Below are 26635 nucleotides of genomic sequence, written 5' to 3'. Positions count from 1 at the left end.
GATCTATGTCTGTTGTGACTTCTTCAAAGAATTCCCGTAGATTTGTGAATCTAGGATTTCCCTCTGTAGAGGAGACTCTTTTACTGTACATGTTACATGTATTTAGATTAGGGAAGGCGAGGTGAGGATGGGGTGAATGACACTTGTCTCTGTGCAAAATATGATCGGGTGTGCATGTGTTCATCATACCATTCCTAAAAGAGTTCAGTCTTTAACAAAGACACTTTTTATTTCTACTGTAGAAGGAGTGAAATTCTTGGCCATACTTACCATGCTGGAACAATCTTTCACATAGCCTGGAACCAGCCTGGGAAGTACTCGGTGTTCTTAAGTCAACACTCACTCAAAAGCCAGAGCAGAAAGCAGGTTTCATTTGCTTGCCTAATTTGTGGTGTTGAGCAGGCACACTGTAGCACAGAGTGCGTTCGGCATTTTGCAAGCATTGAACTGACCACAGCATGTTATAACGCACCATGTTCCCAAGAAGAAGTGATTTAAAATGGTGCAAGTAAGTGAGATTAGGTCATCATCTGCCATGAAAGCATAGTTTTCCACCTAACTAATCATGGCAAAGAACATTTCTCAGTGCCTTGACTTAAGATCAATGGGAAATCAAAGGGTATTTCCATGGTACAGGCTGAACTAATGAACTGGGTGTAAATCAAAGAAAGCTTTTGTGTTCACAAACCCTCCTCAACAGTTTTCTCTGTCTTGCAGCACAATTTCTTATTCAGTTGGAGTCAACAAGCTGTTTTTCATGCGTAAGCTGATTGCATTCAAGTACTGAACTATCCTGACAGTAATAGTGTGTAGTGTTTGCACTAAATAACATGCACTTTACCTGCTGTTTATTGCAGGCATGATAGATAAATGGTAGATGCTTATACAGCAGCACCTGAGAGCTGTAAGGCCTTAAATGCAACATTTTTTTCCACTGTGTTTCCATGGTTCACCTGATGGTAGAATTAAACAATAAGATAAAACCAGTAAGATAACCCTAATGAGCACCTCCTCCATCAAATTAAGTGTAGTACACTTAGTGTTTGCATGTGAGTGTTGAAAAGTCGCTCAACTTTCTTCCTAAGATCATCCAAGCAAGTTGTGATGTGATGGACTTTTGCTGTAACGCAGAATGGGTTCAGTTCACGGTATGGGTTTGAAGCCTAGTTTAGCAGTACTAGTAATTTTGGGTTTGGTTGGGGTTTTTTTGTTTGTTTGGGTTTTTTTTCTAGAATGATAGATACCATAATTTTAGAGATCAGACACTCCACAGAAACAGTATCCTGACACTTCTGTGTGTTCCACTCCAGACTACTGTGTGGAAATCACCCCCTCATGTCAAAGTCAATCAGACCAGTTTCCAAAATCCTGTTGTTGGAGGGAGCTAAGGGGAAAAGGAGAGAATATATGTAATTTGTAACATGTTATGCACATGTATGAGTTCCCACTTAAGGTCTGGATTTTCTGTTAGCTGCTGCAGAGCACCTTTTTCACTTACTTTGCTGTTGATGTTAATTCTGTTGTTAATTCTGCTGTCTAATTCTGATGTTGATTCTGTCAGAGAAACCAGTTAACATCTTTTGCCAGATAGAAAAGTCACAAAAGCAGCACTGAGGGTAATGTATGTATGAATAAAGACTTTAAAATGTTTGTATAACTTGTAGTTTTTTGACTCTCACATCGATCTGAACAGTTACAAGTGTGTATTATTAGAAGCATACCAAATATAGAGTGTACAGTGAATTACTTTGCAGAGAATGCTTTTTTTTCTGAAAAGTGTAGTGACAGAATTAATTGTTTAGTTCTATTCCTTCAAATGCAGCTTAAGAAAAAAAACCACCAAAACAATCTGTAGTGGTGGTTATGGAGCTTTAAATTAGGAAGTACTTAACTTGCTATCCTTTTGCTGTAGTGAGAGCTGTCCGTGCCAAACACAGTTGTGACACAGAGCCAAGTACTTCTTAAGGAAAATGGCCCAGGAATTCAAGGCATGTATTTACTGTTCCTTACACAGTCAAGAGCCAAACAGAAGAAAGGACTGAGAAGTGAACTGTAACAAGGATTTCAAATATGTTTGTCCAGCAGGAAAAAGTGATGACTTATATTGTAGGGCTGTAGACTCATTCCTGTGGCTCAGTTGTAATAATGTTGCGCTGTGATTAGCTTTGAGCTATTTAACTGTACTTTGCTTGTTCTGTCTTGGATTTTCCCACACCGCACCGCCCCTTCTTGTTTTGGCCTTGTGTTACTCGGTCCTCTGCTTTGTTTGATTTTTGGCCTTGCTTTACTATAAAATATACAATTACTTGTCTGAAGGTGTAAGTCAAAACTGAAACAACATGGAGAGGTATTTAAAATCCAAGAATTAAGGATCTCTAAATAATACAGTTTTTAGCCTGTTAAATTTCTGTCATAAAATCCATCCTGAGAACACAGACCGACTGCACCGTCTCTTAGGTTATATTAGATGCTGATGAATACTCATGGTGGTTTGTTTCTGAGATGCTTTTTAACTTCTTCATTTAAAGAAAAAGAAAAATTCTACTGCATATGAGGCTTGACTGTTACAAAGCTTTGCTTAAACCATGCCTATCTGCTGTCATTTATATATGCTTTGTAGCACTTGAGTCTTACTTCAGGGAAATGCCAACATATGGCTTATTATTCAATTATTAAATAATTTGTCCTGTCTGTTTTTATATTGCCTTAATGGGACATGTCTAGTTTTTTTAGTTTGTGGGGTTTTTTTTAACAAGGCCGCTAGGAGGAGTCAAAACATTCAGACCCTGTGAACATCGATTGCGGAACGTAGTGAGTATGGTCTTCACTTACTCAATGCTGGCTTCCAGCATGCAGCATTGCTTCTTCTGCAGCCTGTAGGATTAGGAAGTGTTATTTAACTGAGATCTGCTGTTTCAAAAAAGAGACCAAAATGATCGCACTGTTCTCAATTTTAATTTGGTAGCTTTTACAAAGCTTCATATAGTAAATTATGGATTGAAAAAGTTGTTCATTGTGATTTCCAAATCTGCCCTTATTTATATCCATAGGAATGTCCCCTGAAGTATGCGTGTAGTGCAGCAAGAAAAAACTTAACTGTATTTATTTACTATTAGAGTATTAAAAAATGAGAAGATGATAAAGTTGTCTGAATTTGAGACCCCCCTCTCTATGTCTTTCTTTCTCTGTTCTTAAAATCTTGGCTGCCACTTTACCCCTGAAGGTGTGATCCCACATCTTTTGTCAGCAGAAGATACGGTTTTCCATTCTACATGAAGGTGATACACTGATTTTTGCATGGCTACATGGAACTGGCAGATTTATTAGCAAGTACAATAAACTGGTCTGTGTTTATGTTTCCCAGAAACACATTTGTTACAGACTTTATTCTGTAAAATTATACCTGTCATTGTAACTAATACTGTTTAGGTGAAGAATAATTTGAAAACTGGAAGTTCCATTAAAGAGTCTTGGGTGGAATCATAGATAATCTGTAATATAATCAGATTTAAATGAGGCAGAAGGCTTAAATCTTGACTGTATTATAAGATGATTATCAGTAGTAGGAGCATATTGTGGACAAGCTTACACGTTTTTGTGTTTGTATTTTCTAAAGCTGATACTCTTTTGCTGCTTCTGCTTCACAGGTTGTGGCTTTCTTGTTTTATTTTAATAGTATTAATGGAACATGCGAACAGAGGGTTGCTTGGCATGTTCCAATCACAGAAAATGTTTATAAACAAAACTAAACTTACATAAATGTTTAATACTTTTAAAATACTGCATGAGTTAAAAATCAGTCTGCAAATTCAATTGCTTTGTTTGTCTTCACAGCAGTTATATTGGCCCCTGTATTGCCTTAATAGAGTATTATAAAGGTCCTTCTCCTTTCTAAAATCAAATCAAATTTAAATTTTCCAGATGCAGCAAGTTATCAAATTGTAGATTTCTTGGTAAAATAAATGACCTGGCATTCTAGCAAAAATAGCAATGATGGCAGTCTGTAACTAGAAGCTTTGTTTTCTAGTTAAAAATCCTCTTTTAGAAGTAGCTACTAAGATTTTAAGTTGTTATTCACCTTACACTGCTTTTGGTAGAAATCATTCTTACTCCTTTTGGAATTGGCAGATTATTTTTGTGGAAGTAATTTCTGTGTGATATAATTTTATCCATAATTTGTGGAAACGGCTACTTCTATAATACTTCTTATTGTAGCTGAAAGTCCAGACTAAACCTTGTGTGCCTTTCCTCCTGAACTTACTGTAGGTGGATGAAGCGTGCACAAATGCATAATATATTTCTGTTTGTCCTGTATGTCATTCCACTGACATTATTAGATGCCATAGGGCTCACCCAAGAAAAAGGCCAGTGCAAGCTGCCAACAGAGGCCGGTTAGATACTCATAGTAAAAATGCAATGTAAATAAAGTGCTTTAATTTTGAAGGACCTTGCAGGAACATAGGGACTAGAAGGGACAATTGGAGCGATCAAGTCTAGTCCTGTGCTACCTTAGGTAACCAAGTAATATAATCCATTTTATAAGCTGGTCAAGGTCCATGTTATAAATAGAGGTGTTTTCAATTCCTGGTGCTTACTGGGCAGCTGTTTCAGAATCTCACTGCCCTGAAGGTTACAGATGTCTCTTAAAATTCTAGCTTACATGTATTCCCGACCGATTTATTTTAATTTGTTCCTATATGTCAGTATTGCCTCAGCATCAAGAACCCTTTCCACTTTGGAACATTTAAATGGTACGCTTAATGACAGCAATCATCTTGAAACTTCTTTTGCTAATGCGTTTCATCTATGTTTCTAGCAGTAGTGCAGGCTTAATTTTATATATATATTTTATATATATATATATAAAAAAATAGGTGGCTATTGACACCTTTGATCCTTCATTTAGGCCAGCACAACTGTTATGAAGTCACTCATAACATAGATGATGGAACTGATAAGCTGAAAAAAAGCTGTCCACCCCCTGCATATTTTTTGGTCCACTTTATTCACCTGTATACTGACTCTTTTTGAAGTATGTCCCTACCAACAGTTATGTTGCTGTCATTGACAGAATGGTGTACAGGGGTAGAAATGAGCAGCAGAAGGAGGAACGGGAAGAAGAATATCTTAAGGCAATACTCCTGCTAGACATGAACCTTATCCTTAAGCCAGGCTTGTTTAGACACATCTACTGTTCTGTACTGCACAAAACTGAGTGTAATACCTGAAATGGCTTGAACTAGTCAGTTCAGGCATTAGCAACAGCCTACCTGTGGCCCCATAGGGTAATTGCAGTATACGTGTAACACTATTTAAAGGCCTACATTTGTTTAGCCTTCTGTCTAATTTAAACTGAATCAGCCTCTGATTGCTCAGTCCAAGCAATGGTTGACTCTTCTATAATGTTGCTACCGTTTACCAAAAGCAAGCCTAAAATAATAATTGCATCTTGTTGGTTCAGTTGCTGTTTGAAGAAAGCCATTTGCTGCTGCATCTGGTTCCTAACGTTATTAATAGAATTTATTTTCTAGTTTATATCTGGGAAGTTAAAGTTTCACTCAGTGATACAATTTACTGTAATATTTTCTCTCTAATAACATGCAAAGTGTAGTTGCAGGGCATTTTTGAAACATACTGTTTTAGCTGTACTTTTCTTTCTTGTTTCGTTATAATCTATTTAATCTTTCATTTTGGCATTATTTTTGTTTCTTTCTTGAACAAGCAAGATCAGGTTAGTTAATTACGAGTTTTATTGCGGTAGATACATGGAGTTTGGAGGATTTATTTATAGTTTTACGTAGACGAAGTATGAAATACTAAGCCATGAAAGAAGTGCCCAAGATTTCACCTATGCATATAGTTTTACTTGCATGTTGTTATTTGTTAATCTGATGTTAGTTACCTTGGCCCTAAGTACAATCTGAGTGACTGGTAGCAAGATAACACATGTCTTTAAATGGTTATTTGAAGATTTGTATGTAGTAATTGGTTTTACGTGAAATCTTGCATTACAGTTTTTGAAGGCCCACCTTCATGTGGTCAATTAGAAAGACTTCCAGGTCTTTCTGTTTGTATTGCCTTTGTTAATCTACATAAATGACTGCTTCCTTGTGTCAGCAGGGGGAGACAAGGTATGAACACTTCAAAACTAGGCATTTCTGTGCTTTCCTGTCTTAACAGATAAGACAACCACTTGCTAGTATTTATGACAGTCACTTATGCAGCTGTCAAATTTATATTCCTCCACACAAGTAGCCAACTAAGATCAGGTGGCATCTTTTTTTGGTATTTAAAAGTAATGCTGTGCATTCAAGTTCATGAAGTTGGTCCAACTTTATTAATTAAACTTGTTGGAAAGGTTGAAATTAATATAATCTGTTTGAGTGTTTGTTTCTGATAATATGTAAATGGTCAGTGACAGGGCTGTGTTTTCTACGTGTCTAGGTGAAGGTGAATGAATGACAGAAGGCTGTAGGTTCCATTTAAGAAAGAATACCTGCTTCATATCCTGCACTTTAGCATAGCTGTCAGCTTTTATGATCAGGCTGTTGTGCTTCTTTGATTCTATTTTATTTTTACCTTATTTTGGTGCATTTCATATCCTTTCTGATGATCTCAGGGGTCAGGGTAGAGTTCAGAGCCTTGAACCTACTTTTGAGGACGTTCCCCTTCAGCTCCTGTGAGGTTCTCCAGAGTTGCACTAGCAGTGTGTGAAGAAACTAGACATATGGCAGTCCAGTGGGAAGCTGTTCATAAATTAATGAAGTACTATTCTTTAGTGGATTTGTAGATTCAGGGTAGAATTCAGTGGTTTTGGGGGATGCGAAACTAATGCATTCTGAGAACGCTAATACTTAGCTATTTGCTTTCATGAAAGCCACTTCATTTGTGATAAACTTCTGAGATTCAGAGTTTCAGTAGTCCAGTGGAGAAGCTACTAAGGCATTAATGTCGGAACTGAGTTGGTATTGGAGAGATACAACAGGGGTGGAAGGAATATTCTTTATTCAGGCTTCGTTTTCAGAGTTAAATCATCAATATACTAGGCATTGATGTTCCTTTATGCCAGTAGAAGGGAAAAGTGAACATCTTGCCTACACACTGATATGGGATGCTTTGAAAAAACTGTGGCAACAAGGAAAAAAAATCTCAACACATAGATAGAAATGTTGTCTTGCATAAAAATAATTTTGGCTAGGCTATTTCTAGGTAGTTCCTCTTACAGATGAGTGAGACTTTTAAACAAAAAGTCTTACCTTCAAACAGAAGCCCTGCATGTGGCTCTTTTCAGATTGTTTGCATTTCACTCTTCTGCTTTGTGTTTCCTTCAGGCTAAAATTGCCTGTCCTTCTATGCATGCTCTCTGAATTGTATGCCAAAACCTATCTGAGCACTTAGGCACATGCCAGACTGGTTTTGCAATAAAATTAATAGAGGTACAGTGGCTAGCATTAAGAGAAAAAGGTATTTCATGTAAAATAGTGTTAGGTAAACTTTCCTTTTACTAGCAGGCTCTCTGTGTGTGTTCTTGTATTTCTTTAGATATGGTTGAAAGTTTTAAGTTTTCATTATTACCATAGCAACATGTGATTATTATGGTTTTTTAAAATTATGCAACTGAAATGGGGAGGCTGATAGTCTCTGCCAGTCAGAGATCCTCCTATGATGCTGCTATGATCCTTCTATAATACTAAACACTGCAGCAAGTTTTACTCCTTGAATGCAAACTGTCTTTTAATTACTATCAGAATATGATCTTCCTCAGCAACTATTTCATATAGAACTGAACTATTAATATAGTCACCAGGTGAGTATCTTGTTGACTGTGTGGATTTCTGTAAACCCCACTTTATAGTCAGTTGCCTGAATCTGTGTCCTTCTCCTTCATACAAGCAGGCTGAGAGTTTTTTGTTGGCGTGGGAGGGTAGAAGCCTGTTATATTCTTAACTTGTATTTGGAGTAATTGCTCCAAGTCACTTTTTTTTTTAGTATTGTCAAAAAGATTAGTGAGAAGGCAGCCATTGATTGTACAGCACGCTAAGATCAGTTGGATATGTAAATTTTTCTGTTAGCTAAAGCTGAAATATAGTTGACATACAATCAGGATTAATAGTACATAAATTACAGTAAACTTATGTACCTTTTCTGATGATAGAGTAAAACTGTCTATTTAAAATCCAGAACAATTAAAGGAATAAATTTTTAAGTGAACAACAACTAGAAGTTTTCCTCTCATAGCATATTGTGGCAGGCATCCTGTAGGTATAAAACTCTTTGTTGTAGTGAATGTGACCAAATGACTTTTTCTGTGTCTTGTTTTATGCATCTTTACAGTTCTTGGTCTTCATAATCTACAAATCACTATATGGGGTTTATTCCTTATTTCAAAAATGCAAATGCTGTCTCTTTCTGTAGTTTCAGTAACTGTAATTCTGTTTCTCTTAGAAGATTGAATAGTAACTTAATTTCTCTGGTTTTGTCAATACCAAAGTTTCTATCCCTGTCTGCACTTAGTCATCCTTTAGAGGGAAAATGCAGAAAACAGACCTCTGATTTATTTAAAATTAGACTGAACTGATAAGGGTAATGGCTGTGTATGGTCCTGTTGGACAAGCTATGGCTCTAAAAAGGACTGTTCTTGCTTCTAAAAATGTTCTTTAAGGTCGGTTGCCTTTTTTTTAATGTTTACTGTAAACTACCTCTTGAACTCGAATCTTGCTATATAATATCTTGCTTGATATTTTTTATACTTTCAGGTCCATTGGGCCACGGCTTATGCTGAGAATGACATTAGGAGCAGAAATTACCAGCCAGCTGAAGGCTTCTTTGTACATAGCATCAGGCCAAAACCTTTTGAGATGGGACCTGTCACCAGAGCAAATTAGAACAAGAACAGAAGAACTAATCAGGAGGACAAAGCATGTATATGACAGTGTCGGGATGCTTGATATTGGAGAAGTAACACAAGAAAATACTGTACGGGCCTTGGCAGATATAGAAATGGAATATGCAGGTTAGTGTATGTTTTCTGTGATTCTTTCCATAGGGTATTCCATCTGTGCATAAAGAAACAATGAGGAAAGATAGTTGTTGCTTACAATTCTGATTCATGTTGTTCTTGTTTAGAACGTGTAGCGGCCTCTCAAGGGTCCTCTACTCATAATAATCTTTCAGAACCTCCCAGCAGTATCTAACATGATCAGCTACAAATTTCTGCTGCTTTATTCTAGAGACAAAAATAAGGATTAGCAAAAAACTATGCTCCTTGATGCATGCTGAAAAGTGCATTGGTCACCTGTTTTCTTTTTGCATGTGTAGCTCCACAGTTTATTTTCTTTTCCAGCTCTGTACAGCTGCTAGGGCACAATGTACGGTGCTTGTGGTAAGCCTAGTATACTCAAACCTGATAATCAGTGCTTTTTTCAGACACTACAGAATCTGAGACAAGCTAGTGAAATGGAATGATGGAAAGGTTGGTAAGCTCCTAGTGTAGAAGATGTGATGGTTGAGAATGGGGAAATTTTTGAAAGAAGACTGCTTTACTTCATCGCTTTTACATTATGGCCTGCAAGGCCTTGAAGAACCCAGGGAGAGGTGTTGGTCATGCAGTCACATCTAGATTGTTCTGAATGAATTATCCAGACATGCCAATAAATGGATGGGGCTTAATGGTCAAACACAGGTCATTCAGTTAATTTGTTAATAATTATCAGTCAGAGGAGAAAGGAAAAATAAAAATGTGTTTTCGGTGGCTTTGTTTCGAAAAACCTATCAAATGGTGGCTTTATGACTCTCAAAAAGTAGTCAGTGTAACAAAATGTCAAGTTCCCTTAAATCCTCTGAAAAAATCTTTGATAGCAACAGAAGTGCTGAAAACAGCCACCTTGGCCTGGAGCAAAATCTTTGCCTTGTGAAAAAGAGTAGCCTGTAGCTCAAATGATTGTACTGTAATATTAGTCTGGTTTTCACGTTACTTAGAATTACAGTTTAGGCACATCCATTGAGTTGACTGGAATTGATGCTGGCAGAAAGGCTGAGTAATCTTAATCCTTACAGCTTCCTGTCAGATTCAGTTTTAATTGTATCAGTGTATTTGGTGTAATTATTTTAAGTCTTTTCACCAAGGTATAAAACTCTCTGCTTTAAATTAAATTAGAAGGAAAATCTATATGTCATTCAAAAAACAGTGGCCATCAGCTTCCCAGCACAACCACCGAGATTTGCATCTTCCAAGATATACTTTTTTCTCTACGTGCTATTGCAGTAGTGGGTCATATTGAAGCATTTTAATGCTAATCTTCAAAGCTGTATGTGAAATTAGCATGAATTACCTGTGAAACAGCCCATGGCATATGATAAGGATGTATTACCACAGCAAGACTTCCATTAGAACCTTGGATTTTTAAGGCCTCTGTGTCCCTTTCTCAAGTACATGAAAGACCTACCCCTGTAACTGTAACTTATTATCTGAAAAGACACAGATGACAACAGGCCTTATATTTCACTTGGAAGCTGCCAAAACTCAGTTCATCATTTTGAAATATCTTGGTATGAGGACAGGGAGTGGTGGGGAGGGGGGAGTTTCCTGTGGACTTCAAGAAGAACTATATGCCCATATTTGCATTCCAAAGGTTTTTCAAGCTGAGAGCATCTTAGGGTTTGATAAAACAGCTACAGATTACATAAAATTATAAAGCTTTAAATCATCCTAAAAGGTTGTTACTCTAAAGTGTGCTTTTGGGGAGCTGGAGGTTGGTTAAATTGTAATTGGTTTTGAATGAAATTAATTCAGCTGGTCATAACAGTTCTTTTCTATTTAAGGATTTCTATTCAATGTCATTAGAAGATGCAATATTCCTTTAATAAGCAAGGACTTACTTAATCTCAAAAATGTAATCTAAAAAAGTACTATTACTCAGCTTCTGATCTCTAGAAGTTCAGAATACATAAACAGCATCTTCTGTGTTTGCCTTGTTGTTTCCTAAACACAGAAGAGAAGATGGATATTTGACACTGTTCTCATAATAATGTAAAAAATAATTTTAGGACAGATGAGCCTGTTTGAAAGATTTGGAGCTTTTCACTTTAAAAGCTAACATGGAAGCACCTGTGCCAGCTATGAAACAACGTTGGTCTGCACTTACTAGTAGTTCATCTTTCAAAAATCATGTATCATATTTATACATCTTTCAGTCAATTTTGTAGAAGTTGATGAGATAGTTGGGCTTGGGTAGTAGATAGCTGCTGTAAAATGTTTATTTGTTATAATGATGTGCAGTTTTGTTGTTTCATGTATTCATTTTTACATTTTTCGTAGTCACTTTTTTTCAAGCCTGATCTGAAGTGTCAGGTTGTTTTGGGTGCTTGTTTCTTATGTCTTCTGTAAATATCAGAAGCGGGGCAAGTTCCTTATCCTTAAAGCATTTCTAGCCTCTGTGTTAAGTGTTCATTGCCTTTTATTTAAACAGTGGAAAGAAGCATGTTGGATTTTCCCCAGCATGTCTCACCTGACAAAGAGGTACGCTTAGCAAGTACAGAAGCTGACAAAAAGCTTTCTAATTTTGATGTGGAGATGAGCATGAGAGAAGATGTGTTTCAGAAGATTGTTTATTTGCAGGTAAATCACAATGATATCTGCATAACATGTGGAAATATAGATGAAATTCCAGCAGTGAAAAACTTTTCTCTAAAGAAATTAGTACCCACAGCACTTTTCAAGATCCTCATCACTGTGTGTGTTTCCTCTGTGTCTGTAGCAGTCAAATCGTCCTAGTGGGACACAGCTGTACAAACAGGCTGTCGTTCCACAAAACATTAAGCCACTGTAACTTGTGGCTCCTGCTCTTTGCTTCTCATGACTAGGTGTCTGTATGCTTCTGCCCTCAATTGCAATAGCTTTGACTTTTGTCTCATCTTCCAATAAGCTGGTACAAGGAAGTTAAACTAGCAGAACAAAACCCATCAGGAAAAATAAAATTGTTTTCTGCTGGTTGAGCTCCCTGAACTGCTTTGCCCCGAACATCACCAAGGAGGGGAGGAAGAAAAGAGGCAATATAGCAGTGTATTTGGGTTGGCTTATACTACTTTTGCATTTTTGTCCAAAGTTGTCCTTTATTGAAATTGTTGAGAATTTACAATTTTAAACTCTAGTTTTGTGTCATGAAAGTTAATGAGAATGTATAACTGGGAGTAACCTCTGAAATTAACTCTTTTGATCTGCTAATTATAGACAGCGATGTTGTATACTCTTCCTCATATGTTGCTTAAGCCTCAAAAGAAAACCAAGTCCAAAGATACGTTTACTGTTGAACTAGTTTCTACCCCTTTTGTGTTTCTCTTTAGCTTCCCTTCTAATTGAGCACCTACAGGTATCTTGTATTCTTCATTTGTACTATTTATTTTCTAGCTCAAACAAGAACATTTGATTTTGTTCAAATGCATGTAGTAATGTATTTACATTTAGTAATAATTTTCCGAAAGTGTGATTTAAAGATAATGCAAGGAAGCTATCTAATGTGAAAACTGAAATTTATACGTTTGTCAATGCTTCAGACATGAATCTTTCCTTTCAACCCCATCAATTTTTAACCTTCATGTGATACTGATAATATACTGGAGACCTATTCCTTGGCATATTCTTTGTGTTTTTTGCAGTGTTGACTGGGAAGCAGAATAATATTTGCAGCACCTTATTAAAGTGCCTTCTAATACCATTATCTTCTATTGCTGTGGTTTTTAGTCACATTTTCAAGTGTTCTCCTCTAGCTGGATATTTTTGTTTATGTGTTTAGAGGTATTTAACAGCCCCATTTTGAGGACCTTCTGTTGGTGTTGGCAGATAGTGCCTTATGTTGATTTTTTTCCTGCTCTGTTGCTACTAATTAAATTATTTGGTATGTATTATTCGCTGTGATTTTCCCCACCCTCCAGTATAGTATACACTGATACATTTAGGGCTAATCTGCCATATGTGTATCTATCTATTTTTAATTTACAGGAATTTCTGATAGTAGCTAGTGAAAACTGATTGCTGTTATTTGCTACTATTACTTTTGTATAGTCTTTGGGGTTTTTTAACTTTCTTATTTGGTGCTTTCCTTCTTCATTTCCCTTTGCAGAAATACTTGGCTTTTGTAATAGTTACAACCACTGCTTAAATCTCCATTTAATTTTTTTAGAGCTTTTCCTTGGCTTAACTGCAGCATGTTTTAGTATTAGTTTTCCAAAGATGCAACCTCTGAGTTTATATCAACTTCATAATGATGATGGAAGTAGTAGAAGTTTTTGCTGTAGAACAGATGTGAAAAAGCCAATAGTGCCAGACTGATCAAGTCTTGCTATTTCCAAATGACTAATTCTTGTTAACTTTTGCTAAATTTCTAATACTTTCTCCTATTAGAAACTCTCAGCTGAAAAGTCAGGTTCCAGGAGCACATGATAAAAAAAAAACCCCAAACAAACAAAGACCTTCCACAAACAGACATGCTTTGCTGAAATCCTTTTGTCAGTTTAAATGAGCTAGTAAAACATTTTTATTAAATTGGGGGTTTCATGGCCTCACTGAGGATTTAATAGTTCAGGTATATTAATTCAGTTTCTTGATCCTGCACAAGGGCCAGGTTAAAATGCAATTAATAGAATGAAGACCCTCACACTCCCATGTTATTTATAATACAGTCAGTCCACTAAAAGATGGTGTGAGTCTGCTTAGTCTCAGTGACATCCTGAATAGTTTTGCTACCTTCAATGAGGACTAAACTTTTCTACATTAACAACTGTTCAGTATTCTTTCTAAATTCTGCTTTATTTGAGAACTGTTGATGGTGAAAGATGTGTGAAGTTTTTGTATTTATTAAAACTAAAAAACCTGAAAGTAATCTGGTCTCGTTTCTGTACACGAGGTGAAAAAATTCCTGCATGAATTCATGTTGAATACACTCCTTATCTTCTTTAGAAAACTTATTTTGGGGTTTGCAACTTGGATTAAAGGTGAATTTGGTAGTGAAACCATTTTAGATTTTATTACTCCTAACATCTGCACATGTTGGCTAGCAGGGGCATGCTTAAGAATGTTGCCAATCTTCCCCACCCACATGCCCTCAGGAAACAGCCTGATGTAAATAGCTGCTGCAGGTTTTGTTCATGATATTCTAAGTAGGGAATTTTGTTTCTTATTCTGCCTGAAATTTTCTTCATGGAATAAGGTGGTCTGGTTGACCAAAACAAGTATGAAATCCTATACAAAATCATCAACAATGACCATTCTAAAACTTTTGGAAAGTTCCAGAATTTCATGTCTGTACTGTATTTGAAATAAGCACTTCTGTTGTGGAAATTGTTCATTAAGGAAACCCAGGATGATATCAACCATCCTGACCAGATCGAAGTTCAGAGGTGACCACAGAGCACCCTTGGTTCCTGTGCCTGGTAGGCTTGCTTATCCTTAAAGACCTGACAGGTCTTTTTGAATGTGTATCATCCTTAACTTAAGTATGTCTGTGATGCAAATAAGCTTCACAAAGACTCATATTAAGATTAGAAGCTATTTAACATTGATTTCTTTGTAAGTGTATAGAGAGATGTATAGACATCAAGTAAAGGATGAAGAACACTTAGTTTTCTCCTCTTTCCCAAAAGAACCTTTCTCTCTCTCTTAGCTTTAGGAGTCAATATTCACTGGCTTTAAGGGCTTAAAATTAGTGTTTGTGAATTCCCTTCTTCTGCCTAAAATCTTTGCTGGGTTTTGGCCCAGGAGGCTTTCAGGACCGTGACAGTTCCATGTGCCCAGTGGATGGGCTGGAAGATCCTTCACAATGCCTAAATAACTCACTGAGACTTAGCACAATCCTCTGTCTTCAACTGTTTCTGTAATAAAAGCAGTGTCTTTTTATAGAGATTAGAGTACATTTTTTCCCTCAGCCTTTCTATTTTGCTCTTGCAGCAGAGTTAGCACAATATAAATGTTAATGACATATCTCCGTTTTTCACCTCTATAATTTTGATGTTGTGCTTTTTCTATCATACTAGTCTTAGGTCAGAAAAAAGAACCCTAGAATTGTGTGTTATCCAGTGGAAAAACAGTATGTGAAGATTCTGATGCAAATATTTTTGTACTTGGTATCACAGCATTGATACTCCTAGATGTAGTGCTGAGTAGCATAAAGATCTTCATGAAGCTGCAGAATTTCAGGGAGTATTCTTTGCCAGAACAGAGCAGGAAGCCTGAATGTCACATTGGGTAGGGTAATTAGCATTCTTTTTATCTTTGTGTTGGGAAATACTCTGTGTGGATTGGCTTACGCATTTGTCACAAATGAGGGTGGAGATACAAGGTTTCACATGGAGAGGGTGGAGGACATTAGTTTCTTCACTTACTTTCCTCCCGAAAGGAGATTTCCACCATTTACATCCTTTTATTTAAAAACAAACAAAAAAGCAATGGCCAAGTGCTGCAAAAAAGTCATGGCCATGGTGAAGGGTGCACCATACAATCACATGGCTCAATTATCATTGACTTTAGCTGGGTGGTGACCTGTAGTAGTTAGGTCATCCTTTTGTGTGTCTATGGATTCTTTTAAAAAATACCTGTAAACAGGGACTATTAAAAAGAAAAAATATTCATCATACGACAGTATCAGTAAACAAGTTTAATCTGCATATTGCTTTAGAAAAGTCAGTTTATCACAAAACTAAGGGATTGTCATTTTTCTCACTGGACTTAGAACTTCTTGCATATAGACTATTGGTATATGCCTAAGAGTTTTAGGCACAATTCTGCTAATGCTAAGCAGTCCTGTTGTAGCATAATGCTACTGGGACTTCTGACTATTTGTGGAGTAAAAAAAATAAAGCTAAACTATTCTATGCTCTTTCACGGATCTAAAACCCAATTTTCCCTAATTTTTTAATCTTATATGGAGGGCACTGGTAGGAATAGACATTGTTTATATGTTGTATGGATTATTCTTAAATGACGGCAAAGTATCTCTTTTGGTTTTTATTCTTATTTTCTCTTCCAATACACCTTATTTTTTCTGTTTAAGGAAGAGAGGTAGTTGCACTGGCAAGTCATCAGTTGACAGCTCTACACAGTTGTGTAACTTTAATAAAATTTGCATGTTTCAACGTCCTTACTTTTCAGAGGTGCTAATCAAGAATTAATTGTATGTAGGTAAGCTGATGAGAGCGTTGTTGAGACAAGTCAGAGCTAGTTCCAACAGCCTCATATTTGAAGGTGAACTTAGATAGAATATGTCCTTTTTAACAACGACTGTAAGTTAATACCCGTATTTAAGTGTTCCCTTTTAGATGAGGGGAATTAAAATAAGAATGTATCCAGCATTATTTTCAGTTAAGGACAAAATGGCATGTTTCTGAATTAAGCAGTTAACACCGTAGTCAGTTTGAAAGATAACCTTCACAGGACTGATCCATGTTCTTTTATGAGTATCTTGTGGGTTGATACTGGTTCCTTTAGGAAATTACCATTCAAGAATCTTCGTAATGGCATAAACAGACATAGAAATATTGTTTTGTTTTCACTGGTTGATTTGTTCTGATATGCTCAAATTTTATGGGATCTGATAACCTTCAGTGACACACCTATCTCTTGGGGTTTTGTTTAATCCCTCTAAGTTTTAAGGTACAGTGTTACTTTATAGCCCTGATTTTCTTCAAGTATGTTTAAGAAAGCTATTTCTACAGAAAAAGCTTAAGTGCCCTGTACTTACAAACTAAAAGGGCTTGATATTATGACAGCATGTAAATGTGCTGAGGTAGCTGGTAAAAGAAAATTACTTTAAACCCACGATACATCAATATAAGAATTCTGTTGTATAAGGTAACTGTTTCTGGAAAGTCCTTCACACTAAAATCCAGGATGTTCCTTTTTTACTATGGTGGCGTTTCTTTAGAACAACTCTGTACAGACCTTTCTAATGCTTGGTATCTTTTTTACACCATGTTGTAAGTTCAATTAATCTGTATTGTCATTTCAGCAAACCTGTGATCCTGAAAATATAAAGCCGGAAACAAAGCGATATCTAGACAAATCAGTTCAAGTGGGAAAAAGAAACGGACTCCATCTTCCGAAAGAAGTGCAGAATGTAAATATGTATGGACTATTAGTTTATAGAGCAAAGGTGACAAACTGTTGAAGGGATGAAATTATGGTTGTGTAGCTGTACTAAGCATATATTGGAACTTTTTGTGCTTTTGGACCTGCTTAATTACTGCTCTGGTCTGTTCTTAGTTCCAGATCCATTCTTTAAACTTCAATCACCTTAAAGTCTTTAGATTAATCTGTTAGATACCCATGATACCCATTGGATAGAAGTGGTATACATCACCTCTCTTAACCTTCTAGAGTAAAAGAAAACCATCTGGAAGAGTTTTGTTATATATTCTGATTACAGAGAATGCTTAAATTAGATAAATTCCTAGCCAAGAGACCTCTCAAAAAGGTTATTTGTGAGTTCAAGCTTCAGAAGTATGCATAATCGTTACAAAGACAGAGCTATTTTAATTCCAGTTATTAACCAATGTTGTAAAATGTGTCCAAGAATTTAATGGTTTGAGTAAAAAAACTTGAGGGAGGTAGCTTAAAGGGAGGACAAGCTGCGCTGAGAATTTTGGCTCCGTTAAGGGATGATTTACTGAAGCATATAAAAGCACATGTCAGTTCTGAAAATCGTGAAGTAAAATTGTCAGCATCTCAATACTGACATTGTTCTTTTTAAATTCTGAGTGATGTTGTACAACAATCTCAGTTTATGACTGGAATAGACTTTAGCCTCTGTAGAAAATGTCATTCTTCATCCACGTCGTTCAGTTAGTGGGAACAGTTTCATGTGTATTTGCATTGCTTAAGGACGATTGGTGCCTTCAAAGGAATTTTGAAATACTTTATAAGGAGGCAATAGTTGAATTTAATTTAAGTAACACTTGACTAATGATAGTTTCTGCTGAGTTTTGTATTTGGTGTGTATTATTCTACTGGTAACTACTGTGTTTGTGTGAACTTGACAGTAAGGGGTAGAGTCATACTAAAAGATATAACAGAAAATGTTTCAGATAGGTGAATATCAGGATTTTGTAATAGGTTTTGGAATGGTCTTGTCTTGTATGGGTATTTTCGTCTTTGTCATATCTGTACAATTCCAAAGGAGTGTTTTTCAGTAGGTGGCATGCATTTGAAATGTCGTCGGTGTGATGACCCTGACCCAGGGTTCCTTGTTGTTTTTGTCAATGATCGTTGTCAATTGCTCAGGACCAAAATAAAGATAAAAAGGAGGCTGAGGGAGAGTGAAGTGTGATGCTACCTACAGTGTGTTACTTAATGCTGTTGGCTAGTAGAGAGCCTAGCTGAAAAAAGTGAAATACTATTCAAGCTTTCTTTTTGTTTTTCCACTAAGTTCTGTTTATACTCAATACAGGAAATAAAGACGATGAAGAAAAAATTGAGTGAGCTGTGTATAGACTTTAACAAAAACCTGAATGAGGAAAACACATTTCTCGTATTTTCTAAGGAAGAACTTGGTGAGTAGTGTGCTTACTCTTTCCATTTATTCAGCCTTTCAGCTTTGCTGGAGTAACTGGTTTTGGCTCAGTGATGATGACTATATCAAGTGAAATTCTGGCTGTTTTCCATTCTTCTTTGTTTCATTTTTACTCCTTCCTTAGAGTTCCCCAGTCCTTAGAATTACCCTTTGCAGGTGTTTATGATCTCTTCATATATTTGTGCTTCCTGAAGTGTTTGCCTTGTATCAAGTTATCGTATCTGCCATACAATTTTTTTTTTTTTTTTGCAGAACTTTACTGTTCTTTGCTTCTTTCCTCTGTTCTGCACTGTTAGGCAATCCCCTGTGTATTATATTTATTGCAGTTATTGGAAAAACTTTTCTGTCCTGCAATATATTTTTAGCTACTTCAATTATTTAAACTGTTCTGGAGATTTCATGTGACAGAGAATTTGGGGATTCATTATCTGAAGGGCGTGGCATAGAATGTACTTCAATAACACCAGAGATACTTTTTTGTCATAATCAGGTTTTTACATGGTAGCCTTAGATGTATTTCTGTTTTGCTTACAAGTGTTCCCAATTTTTATTTTGTTCGATTGTGGTTTGAAAAAGTTTTAGCATCTAGTTGTAAAAAGAGGGGTTACAGTTCTGTGGAGATTTTTGATGTCAGATGGCAACAATCTCACAGAAAGAGAAGGGAGTAGGTAATTCTGGTAAAAGTTGTTTATTAAATTGTGTTCTAGAAGGCCTTCCTGATGACTTTATTAAAAGTTTAGAGAAGACTGAGGAAGACAAATATAAAATTACTTTAAAGTATCCCCACTATTTTCCTGTCATGAAGAAGTGCTGCATTTCAGAAACCAGGAGAAAAATGGAATCTGCCTTTAACTCAAGATGCAAAGAGGTATGTTGTATATTGACTGTTCTACAGGGTAATGGCAGAGTTGGACACTGAGCTTAGACATTCACATGTTAGATTTGAGTTCTATATATTGTCTAGTACAGTGAAATCAAAACTTATCAGTGTGATCTTTAACAGTTCCTTGCTCTAGTTTATTCTGATATCTAAAGTCCTTAGAATTTCATGATCCACCTGTGTGTATATGTATCTTAAAGTTTCAGTGGTGCTGTAAATAGAAGTAGGATTTTGATCTTTTACCGTATTTCCCTACAGTGTTCTGCAACTGCTTACTGGCACTTGCCTCCCAGAGAAGGGCATCTGATTGAAACTTCTGTAGTACTTTGGGATTCTTCAGAATGAGAGGGGTTACTAAACATATGTTTTAATTATAAAATACAGGTGATTAAATGTGAAATTATCACATTCCATATGTATGAGAATTTTAATAAAAAATTTAATTAGATGTTTAAAAAGCCCCTACTGTTTATAAAAGATTCATTTAAATATCTAAAAAATAGCATGAAACATGCCTTATGAAAAGAAGAAATAATTTCACAAATAGTTTGTTTAATACTGAAGAGACCAGGCCCCTAGCCAGGTACAAAAATAATGAAAAGGAAAGAAAGGCTAGAAGTGTCATTCAGCAAATTTACTAGCCATTTGTTAGAGAGCAATGGCAAAATTGAGCTTTTGTGTTTGAAGTTCTGGGAAAGGTGAACAGTACAAGATAAGATAAAATGGCATCAAGAACTGAACACTGCAAGTCAGCATGCTTTAAAGGGATTTGCTGTTTAAACTGTGAGACAATCTTCAAACCTATTGCTTGAAAAAAAGCTGAGAAATCTCACTTTTCCAGAACTGGAGGTTAACACAGTTACATTTTCAGCTTCTCAAGGATCCTCCATCACATCTAGGTCAGGGCCTGGGGTTTTTGTGTTTCAGATCTCTTTCTTTGACCACTGTTGTCAGAGTGGCAAAATAGGGAGATTTGCAAACAAGCTTTGAATCTTGGCACAATAGCTTTGCAGTCTATCTTCACCACTAAAAAGCTATGGAGCTTGCTGTCAGCCATTTCCCTGTTACCTTTCAAATTTAAATGATTTATAAAGGAAATAAGATTTGTTATTATCCTAAAAGGAGATGACATATCTTTTGATTAATTTAAACATATAAATTAAAATAGGGATAGTAACAACTCAGGTTGACTAGAAAACTAGCTGCCTGCAGTTAAATGTTGTGACAAAAAAATTATAAGAATCTAGCTAAATATATATTATTCTATATTTATATCTTAAAGTGTTTCATTTTAAATGTTTGCTGTTTCTTATGATTACAGATATTATTCAGATAATTCTTTCCATAAAGTGTTTTCTGGTTTCACTGTACAAATTTGCCTCCTTTCTTTTTTAGGAGAACACAAAAATTCTTCAGCAATTGCTTCCACTAAGGGCAAAAGTAGCAGAGCTTCTTGGTTATAATACACATGCCAACTTCGTCCTGGAAGTAAACACTGCAAAGAGCACGGATAACGTAACAACCTTCTTAGGTTTGTTCTTATTTATAAACAACACTTTTATATTTGGTGTGGCAACATGACTCCTTAGCCAAGATAAATTTAAGTACATAATTGGGTCATGGTGTCCATCATGTTTAGCTAGAAAAGGAACTCTCTGTTGCTGCTGTTCTAGCATGCTTTTTTTCAACCATAGCTATATGAATGCAATTGTTCCAAAACAGGGAAGCACAAGACAAAAATCTGAAAATATTTGTGATAGCAAATACAGGTAAGCAGTTATATCTTTCTCTGCCCCAAAATGCACTTCTCATAATTTAGAACCAGAATATCATGTGTAGCCTAAGCAATTTTATTGGTTCTTATTCTAATTAGAGGCTGCATCACACTTTCAGCTTTTCATTCCCTTAGGTTAGTTGCAATTTTTTGTGTGTGTGTAGCCTTGGCGTCTTTTTCTGATACAATTGCACTAGTTATAATGAAAGATTATGGTATGTGATGGTGCAACTTCCTTGAGCTGAATTAAAAAATCAGCTCTGGAATGATAGATTAAATCTGGAATTCAAAAGCCCTCTAATGCAACTTGATCTGCAAACAGGTATCTTGAAAATTTTAAACTGAGAAGTTTAGAGATTTATAGTCATTCTCTTGACATCGGTGGGCCCACTTTGTCCGTAGAGTTAACCTCTACGTTCTGGAATTACGTAGTTCCATAGAATAGTATGTGCTCCTTTGTTAACGTGTTCTAACAGCATTTAGGATTGTATACTAATACACGGTATAAATAAACCCCCCAAAATAATTTAGTACAACAATAAAGTCTGGTGGTTGTGGGCTTTTTATGTTTAAACATCAGTAAAGAGGTTCAAATGCACCTCTTCCTTCACCTTTAATTCTGTTGCATTTCTTCTGTTATGGTGTGAGCTTAGCTCCATATTTGGCAATACCAATTATCTTTATGTTTGTCAATGAACTTACACTTAATTCTGATTTATAATTAAATGTTAGAATTATCTGATTTTTGTAAGTGTACTTAAAGTAGTTTGGACTCTTTACTATCATTATATTTTTGTAATTCTAAATGGGCTTATGTAAGACTTCGTTTTTTCATTTGTTTTCAAGCTGAGATACCTCATAATTTAGCAGTTACTGTTGTGACTAATGTTTTACAGTATGAGATCATGCACTTTTCTATTCATAAATATCATGTTTCATGGTAATTCTCATAGAGGGAGAATGTTCATCAAACTAATTGACAGCTTTAGTTTATTTCTTCTCAAATATTCTTGGCTCCGAGTATGACAGTATGATTTGCTCTGCTTTTTTCATATATATTACTGTTTTAAATTCGTGTTCATAAGCTGATCTTATTGCTAGAAAGAAAGCATTCTGTCCTATGACATATTCTGAATTTCAGGTAATATGATCTGAATTTTAGTCTTTTAGTCACATAAATGCATATAGGGCCTTAACAGCCTACCTAGAAACAGGAGTGGCAGTTCCTAAATGTTATGCTGTAGACCAATAGTGAATATTAACCTGAAATCTTAAGGATGAAAAAAAAGTGTCTGGTAGTCCAGAAATACTTACAAGAGAATAAGTACAGTATGTACTTTATGGGAGTTTCAGCAAGTGTAAATATTTTATATTCAGTATATTGGATTCATAGTGCTATGACTGTTTCTTGTCCAAGGAAAGCTATATTGGAAAAAAATGGGATCATAGAGATTAATATCCAGTGGCTTTGGTAGTCTAGAAGCTAGCTGTCTTGCAGGCAAGAATTCTCTAGTCTCTTGTGCTTTTATAGCACTTCAGCTGCAAGTAGGTCATAATGTAAGAAAAAGTATGGTTTGCATTTTGTGTTGCACTGCTAGTAACTAATAGTGGTTGTAGTTTTCAGCTGTTTCTTCAGAAAACACATCAAGAAAACTGAGATTATGTGAGGTAGAATCAAAAGCTTCAAGCAAAAGCATCTAGTGTTACTTTCAATTTCTGATGTCTTTGGAAAAAGTCTAAATTTGCTAAAATCCTTCACAATACTATAGGCGTATGTGGACTTCTGAATCATTTATAGCATGCCTGTAATTAAAATTCATTAAGACAAGAAAGCAGACAGTTTACTTGCTGTTAGTCAATAAATGGAAAACTCTAGTATCCACTCTTTGGGCATATGCTTGAAGTTACAAGTGTATTTTGTAGGAATACTCATGATATTAAGGAACATAGAAGCTGATTCCAAGGCAATCTTTGTTTCAGATGATTTGAGTAAGAAGCTAAAGCCATTGGTTGAGGAAGAAAGAGAATTCATTCTAGATTTGAAGAAAAAGGAGTGTAAAGAAAGAAACTTTGATTATGATGGAAGAATCAATGCATGGGATCTTCATTATTATATGAACAAAACAGAAGAGCTGAAGTACTCCATAGATCAAGAAAAGCTGAAGGAATACTTCCCAATCGAGGCTGTTACAGAAGGTTTGCTAAATACTTACCAGAAGCTGCTGGGACTTGTATTTGAGCAAGTAGAAAGTGCTCATGTTTGGCATGACAGCATTACTCTTTATACAGTAAAAGATAATTCAACAGGAGAAATGTTAGGGCAGTTCTACTTGGATCTTTACCCCAGGTAATTATGACTTAGTGTTTGATTTAGTATTTTAAATGGAATTGGTCTTAATGGGTTGCTGGTGTGTTTGAAGTTAAATGTATTTGGAAGTATTTGTCCCACTGACAAGATTATTACTGTGTTCATTAAGTTCTTCTTTGGACTGTTTTCAGATTGTTTATACATTTTTCTTTTTTGCAGTGCTACTGCATTTCTTGCTTATATTCAGTTTATGAAGCATTACTCTTTGTTGATTTTCTGTAGTATTGCTGTCTAGTCGGCTGTGCATAATTTTTTCCTCAATGAACTTTTCACCTCCTTAAATTAATACTGTGGTTTACTTTTCATTTACATTGAACTCTTACTCCAGTCTATTCAGATCAATTGTATTCCTAACTGCCAAGTGTTCCTAATTTCTCCCAGTGTATTTTGTACTCTGTTGACCAGACTGCTAAAGAAAATATTAAATAGATCAAGACCAGGAATAGATTCCTGTAGAGCACACCTTTAAACATACTTCCAGGTTGATGTCTGTAGCTCTTCAGCTCTCTTTGTAGCTGTTTACAGCATCATCTGTGTGTGGTCGGAGATTAGGAGACTAGACTGGTTTGACAGGGTTTACTCTTAGCTTGCGTTTTTTTTACTGTTTCTCACTGTTTTGGTTTGGGTTTTTAAAATTATTCTTTAGGTATTTATAAATTGGCTGGTACACTTTTTTTTAATATAAATTGATTTAAGGCTTCTGTGGTCTAAGAAAATCAGGTTAGTCAATACAATAGTACAGAAATTCTTTTTTTTTTTAAGATAGGCACATGTTATCTCACATGTTTGCCTGCTCTCCTCTTTCTGCATGTCATGTGAATTGCTGAAGCTATTTGTTAGTAAGGCTGCTCTGACTTAACTACCTAGTTAACTATTCAGTTTTAGGGCAAAAATTTCAAAATAATTTTTCTTTAAACTTTTGGGTTACACTGGAAATGCAGTAAACTGTATCCTTTTGTCTCCTGTAATGAAAGAAAAGAGTACTGCTTCTGACTACAGAGCCTAGTCCTTCCTGTTACAGTAGCAGTTTAAAATAGAATTGACGTCTAAAGTGTACGTACTTTCAGTATCTAAGTAAAAGTCAGTTTCCTGCTGTGAATCTTAAAATGATGCTATTTAAGTACTGGATTTTTTTCCCCTTGCTCTCTTAATAGGGTCTAAAACTTAGTAAGTCGTAGAAGTCTTCTGAAAAGATGTAATTTCTTTGTTTAAAGCTTTAAAGACAAACAGACTGATAGTTCCTATTCTTGAATAGGCTTCACCATTGCAGTGAGCAGGCTTGTGGTTTGAAGATAATGTCTGATATATTTTCTTATACAGAGAGGGGAAGTATGGGCATGCAGCATGCTTTGGTCTCCAACCCGGCTGTCTTCTCTCTGATGGCAGCAGAATGATGTCTGTAGCTGCTCTGGTAACCAACTTCACACAGCCATCATCAGATCGCCCATCATTGCTGCGACATGATGAAGTAAAGACTTACTTCCATGAATTTGGTCATGTAATGCATCAGATATGTGCACAGGTTAGTGATGTTTCATTTCCAGTGTAAGGCTTACTTCTTCCTCTAGTGTGTCAAACCAACGTATAAGTCTATTTTGGTGGTTTCTAATTTTAGTAAAGTACATATCATAGAATCATAGAATGGTTTGTGTTGGAAGCAATCTTAAAGATCATCTAGTTCCAGCCTCCCTGACATGGGCAGGGAGACCATCCACTAGGCCAGGTTCCACAAAGCCTCATCCAGCCTGGCCTTGTGCATCCACACATGGGGGCATCCACAGCTTCTCTAGGCCACCTGTTCCAGTGCCTCATCACCATCACAGTAAAGAACTTCTTCCTAATACCTAATCTAAAGTTACTTTCTTTCAGTTTAAAGCCATTACCCCTTGTCCTGTCACTACATGCCCTTGTAAAAAGTCCCTCTCCAGCTTTCTTGTAGGCCCTCTTTAGGTACTGGAGGGCTGCTGTAAGGTGTCCTCGGAGCCTTCTCTTCTCCAGGCTGAAAAACTCCAACTCTCTCAGCCTGTGGTCATAGGAGAGGTGCTCCAGCCCTCTGATCATCTTTGGGGCCTCCTCTGGACTTGCTCCAACACGTCTATGTTCTCCTTATGTTGGGGAGCTGAGAGCTGAACGCAGTACATGCTGTGGAATTGCACACAGGTCAGGGAGGCCTGCTTTCCAGCTGTCTCTTCCACTGTGAAGGTGGTTGCTGTGTGCATAGCTACCACGCTTATTGCTGTTGTATTTCATGTAAATTTTTATTTGTGCACCTGCAAGTAACTTGCAAGTCTCACATAAGAACATCCTGTCCTCTGGGATTTGTGTGTGCAAAGAACTGCCTTGTTTCATATGATGATTTGTTTAAGCATGTTAAAACTTCACATTTGAAGGGTATGCAGGGATCAGACTAGGTGGGAATCTGTGAGCTGCTGGTGAAGGTCAGCTGTGGGAGATGGATACTCCTTGTAATGTACTGGGGGTCTGCTGGAAAGTGAGATACCAGAGCAGGGAGGGGATCTGTTAATGCTGTTACAGAAGGAGAGCTTTTGAAGTGACTTGAACCAAATGTCTTATATTTTTCTTGTTACTGTGGTGCACTTGTTTATGGGTAAATGAGGATATCTGAAGGCCAACAAACTCCTGCACTCCTCTTGTCTTTTGCTCTAGCCCCTTCTGTCACCGTTTCTTCCCAGCTGATACGTCCTAGCTTTTCTTCATAGCTGCTGTTCAGCAAGTACATTAAGAAGGGCCAGACTGTTACACCTATGGATTTGAGTAACCCACAAGTGTAAATGAAAGCAAAAGTTTTTCTCCTTTTCTGCTGTTCTTCTGAAGACATGAGAGGAAGATAGATGCATGTGACGTAGCTGTCAGTTCAATGTCATGTTCTATATTACACATGCGCTTTTTTTTTGTTAACCCTGCAAGAAAGTAAGTTCAAAAGCCAATACTCCTGTGGACATCTCTTCCTTGATGGAGGATAGAACTTCAGAATGTCTACAGTTCTTAGAGGGCGCTTGGGAAACTGAGAATTCTTTTTTTCTTTTAGCACTTGA

General features: G+C 36.4%; 1 protein-coding gene across 3 annotated transcripts in view; it reads left to right on the top strand.

Annotated features, from left to right (window-relative positions):
• Positions 1-26635, top strand: part of NLN (neurolysin) — a 35433-nt gene that overhangs the window by 2491 nt on the left and 6307 nt on the right. Inside the window, exons 2-9 of one of the 3 annotated variants that reach the window (XM_056324379.1) lie at positions 8757-9013; positions 11469-11617; positions 16998-17105; positions 18435-18537; positions 19265-19425; positions 20833-20968; positions 23192-23558; positions 24900-25101. In XM_056324379.1, the coding sequence (XP_056180354.1) occupies positions 8757-9013; positions 11469-11617; positions 16998-17105; positions 18435-18537; positions 19265-19425; positions 20833-20968; positions 23192-23558; positions 24900-25101 (1483 nt within the window). Of the gene's footprint in view, positions 1-8756; positions 9014-11468; positions 11618-16997; positions 17142-18434; positions 18538-19264; positions 19426-20832; positions 20969-23191; positions 23559-24899; positions 25102-26635 lie in introns of those variants that run through there. The other 2 variants (XM_056324380.1, XM_056324381.1) reach the window with 2 other exon arrangements.

The sequence above is a fragment of the Falco biarmicus genome, chromosome Z, assembly GCF_023638135.1.
Source record: "Falco biarmicus isolate bFalBia1 chromosome Z, bFalBia1.pri, whole genome shotgun sequence".
Classification (NCBI taxonomy): domain Eukaryota; kingdom Metazoa; phylum Chordata; class Aves; order Falconiformes; family Falconidae; genus Falco; species Falco biarmicus.
Note: the sequence above shows the minus strand (reverse complement) of the source record. Positions and strands in the feature narration are given on the sequence as shown.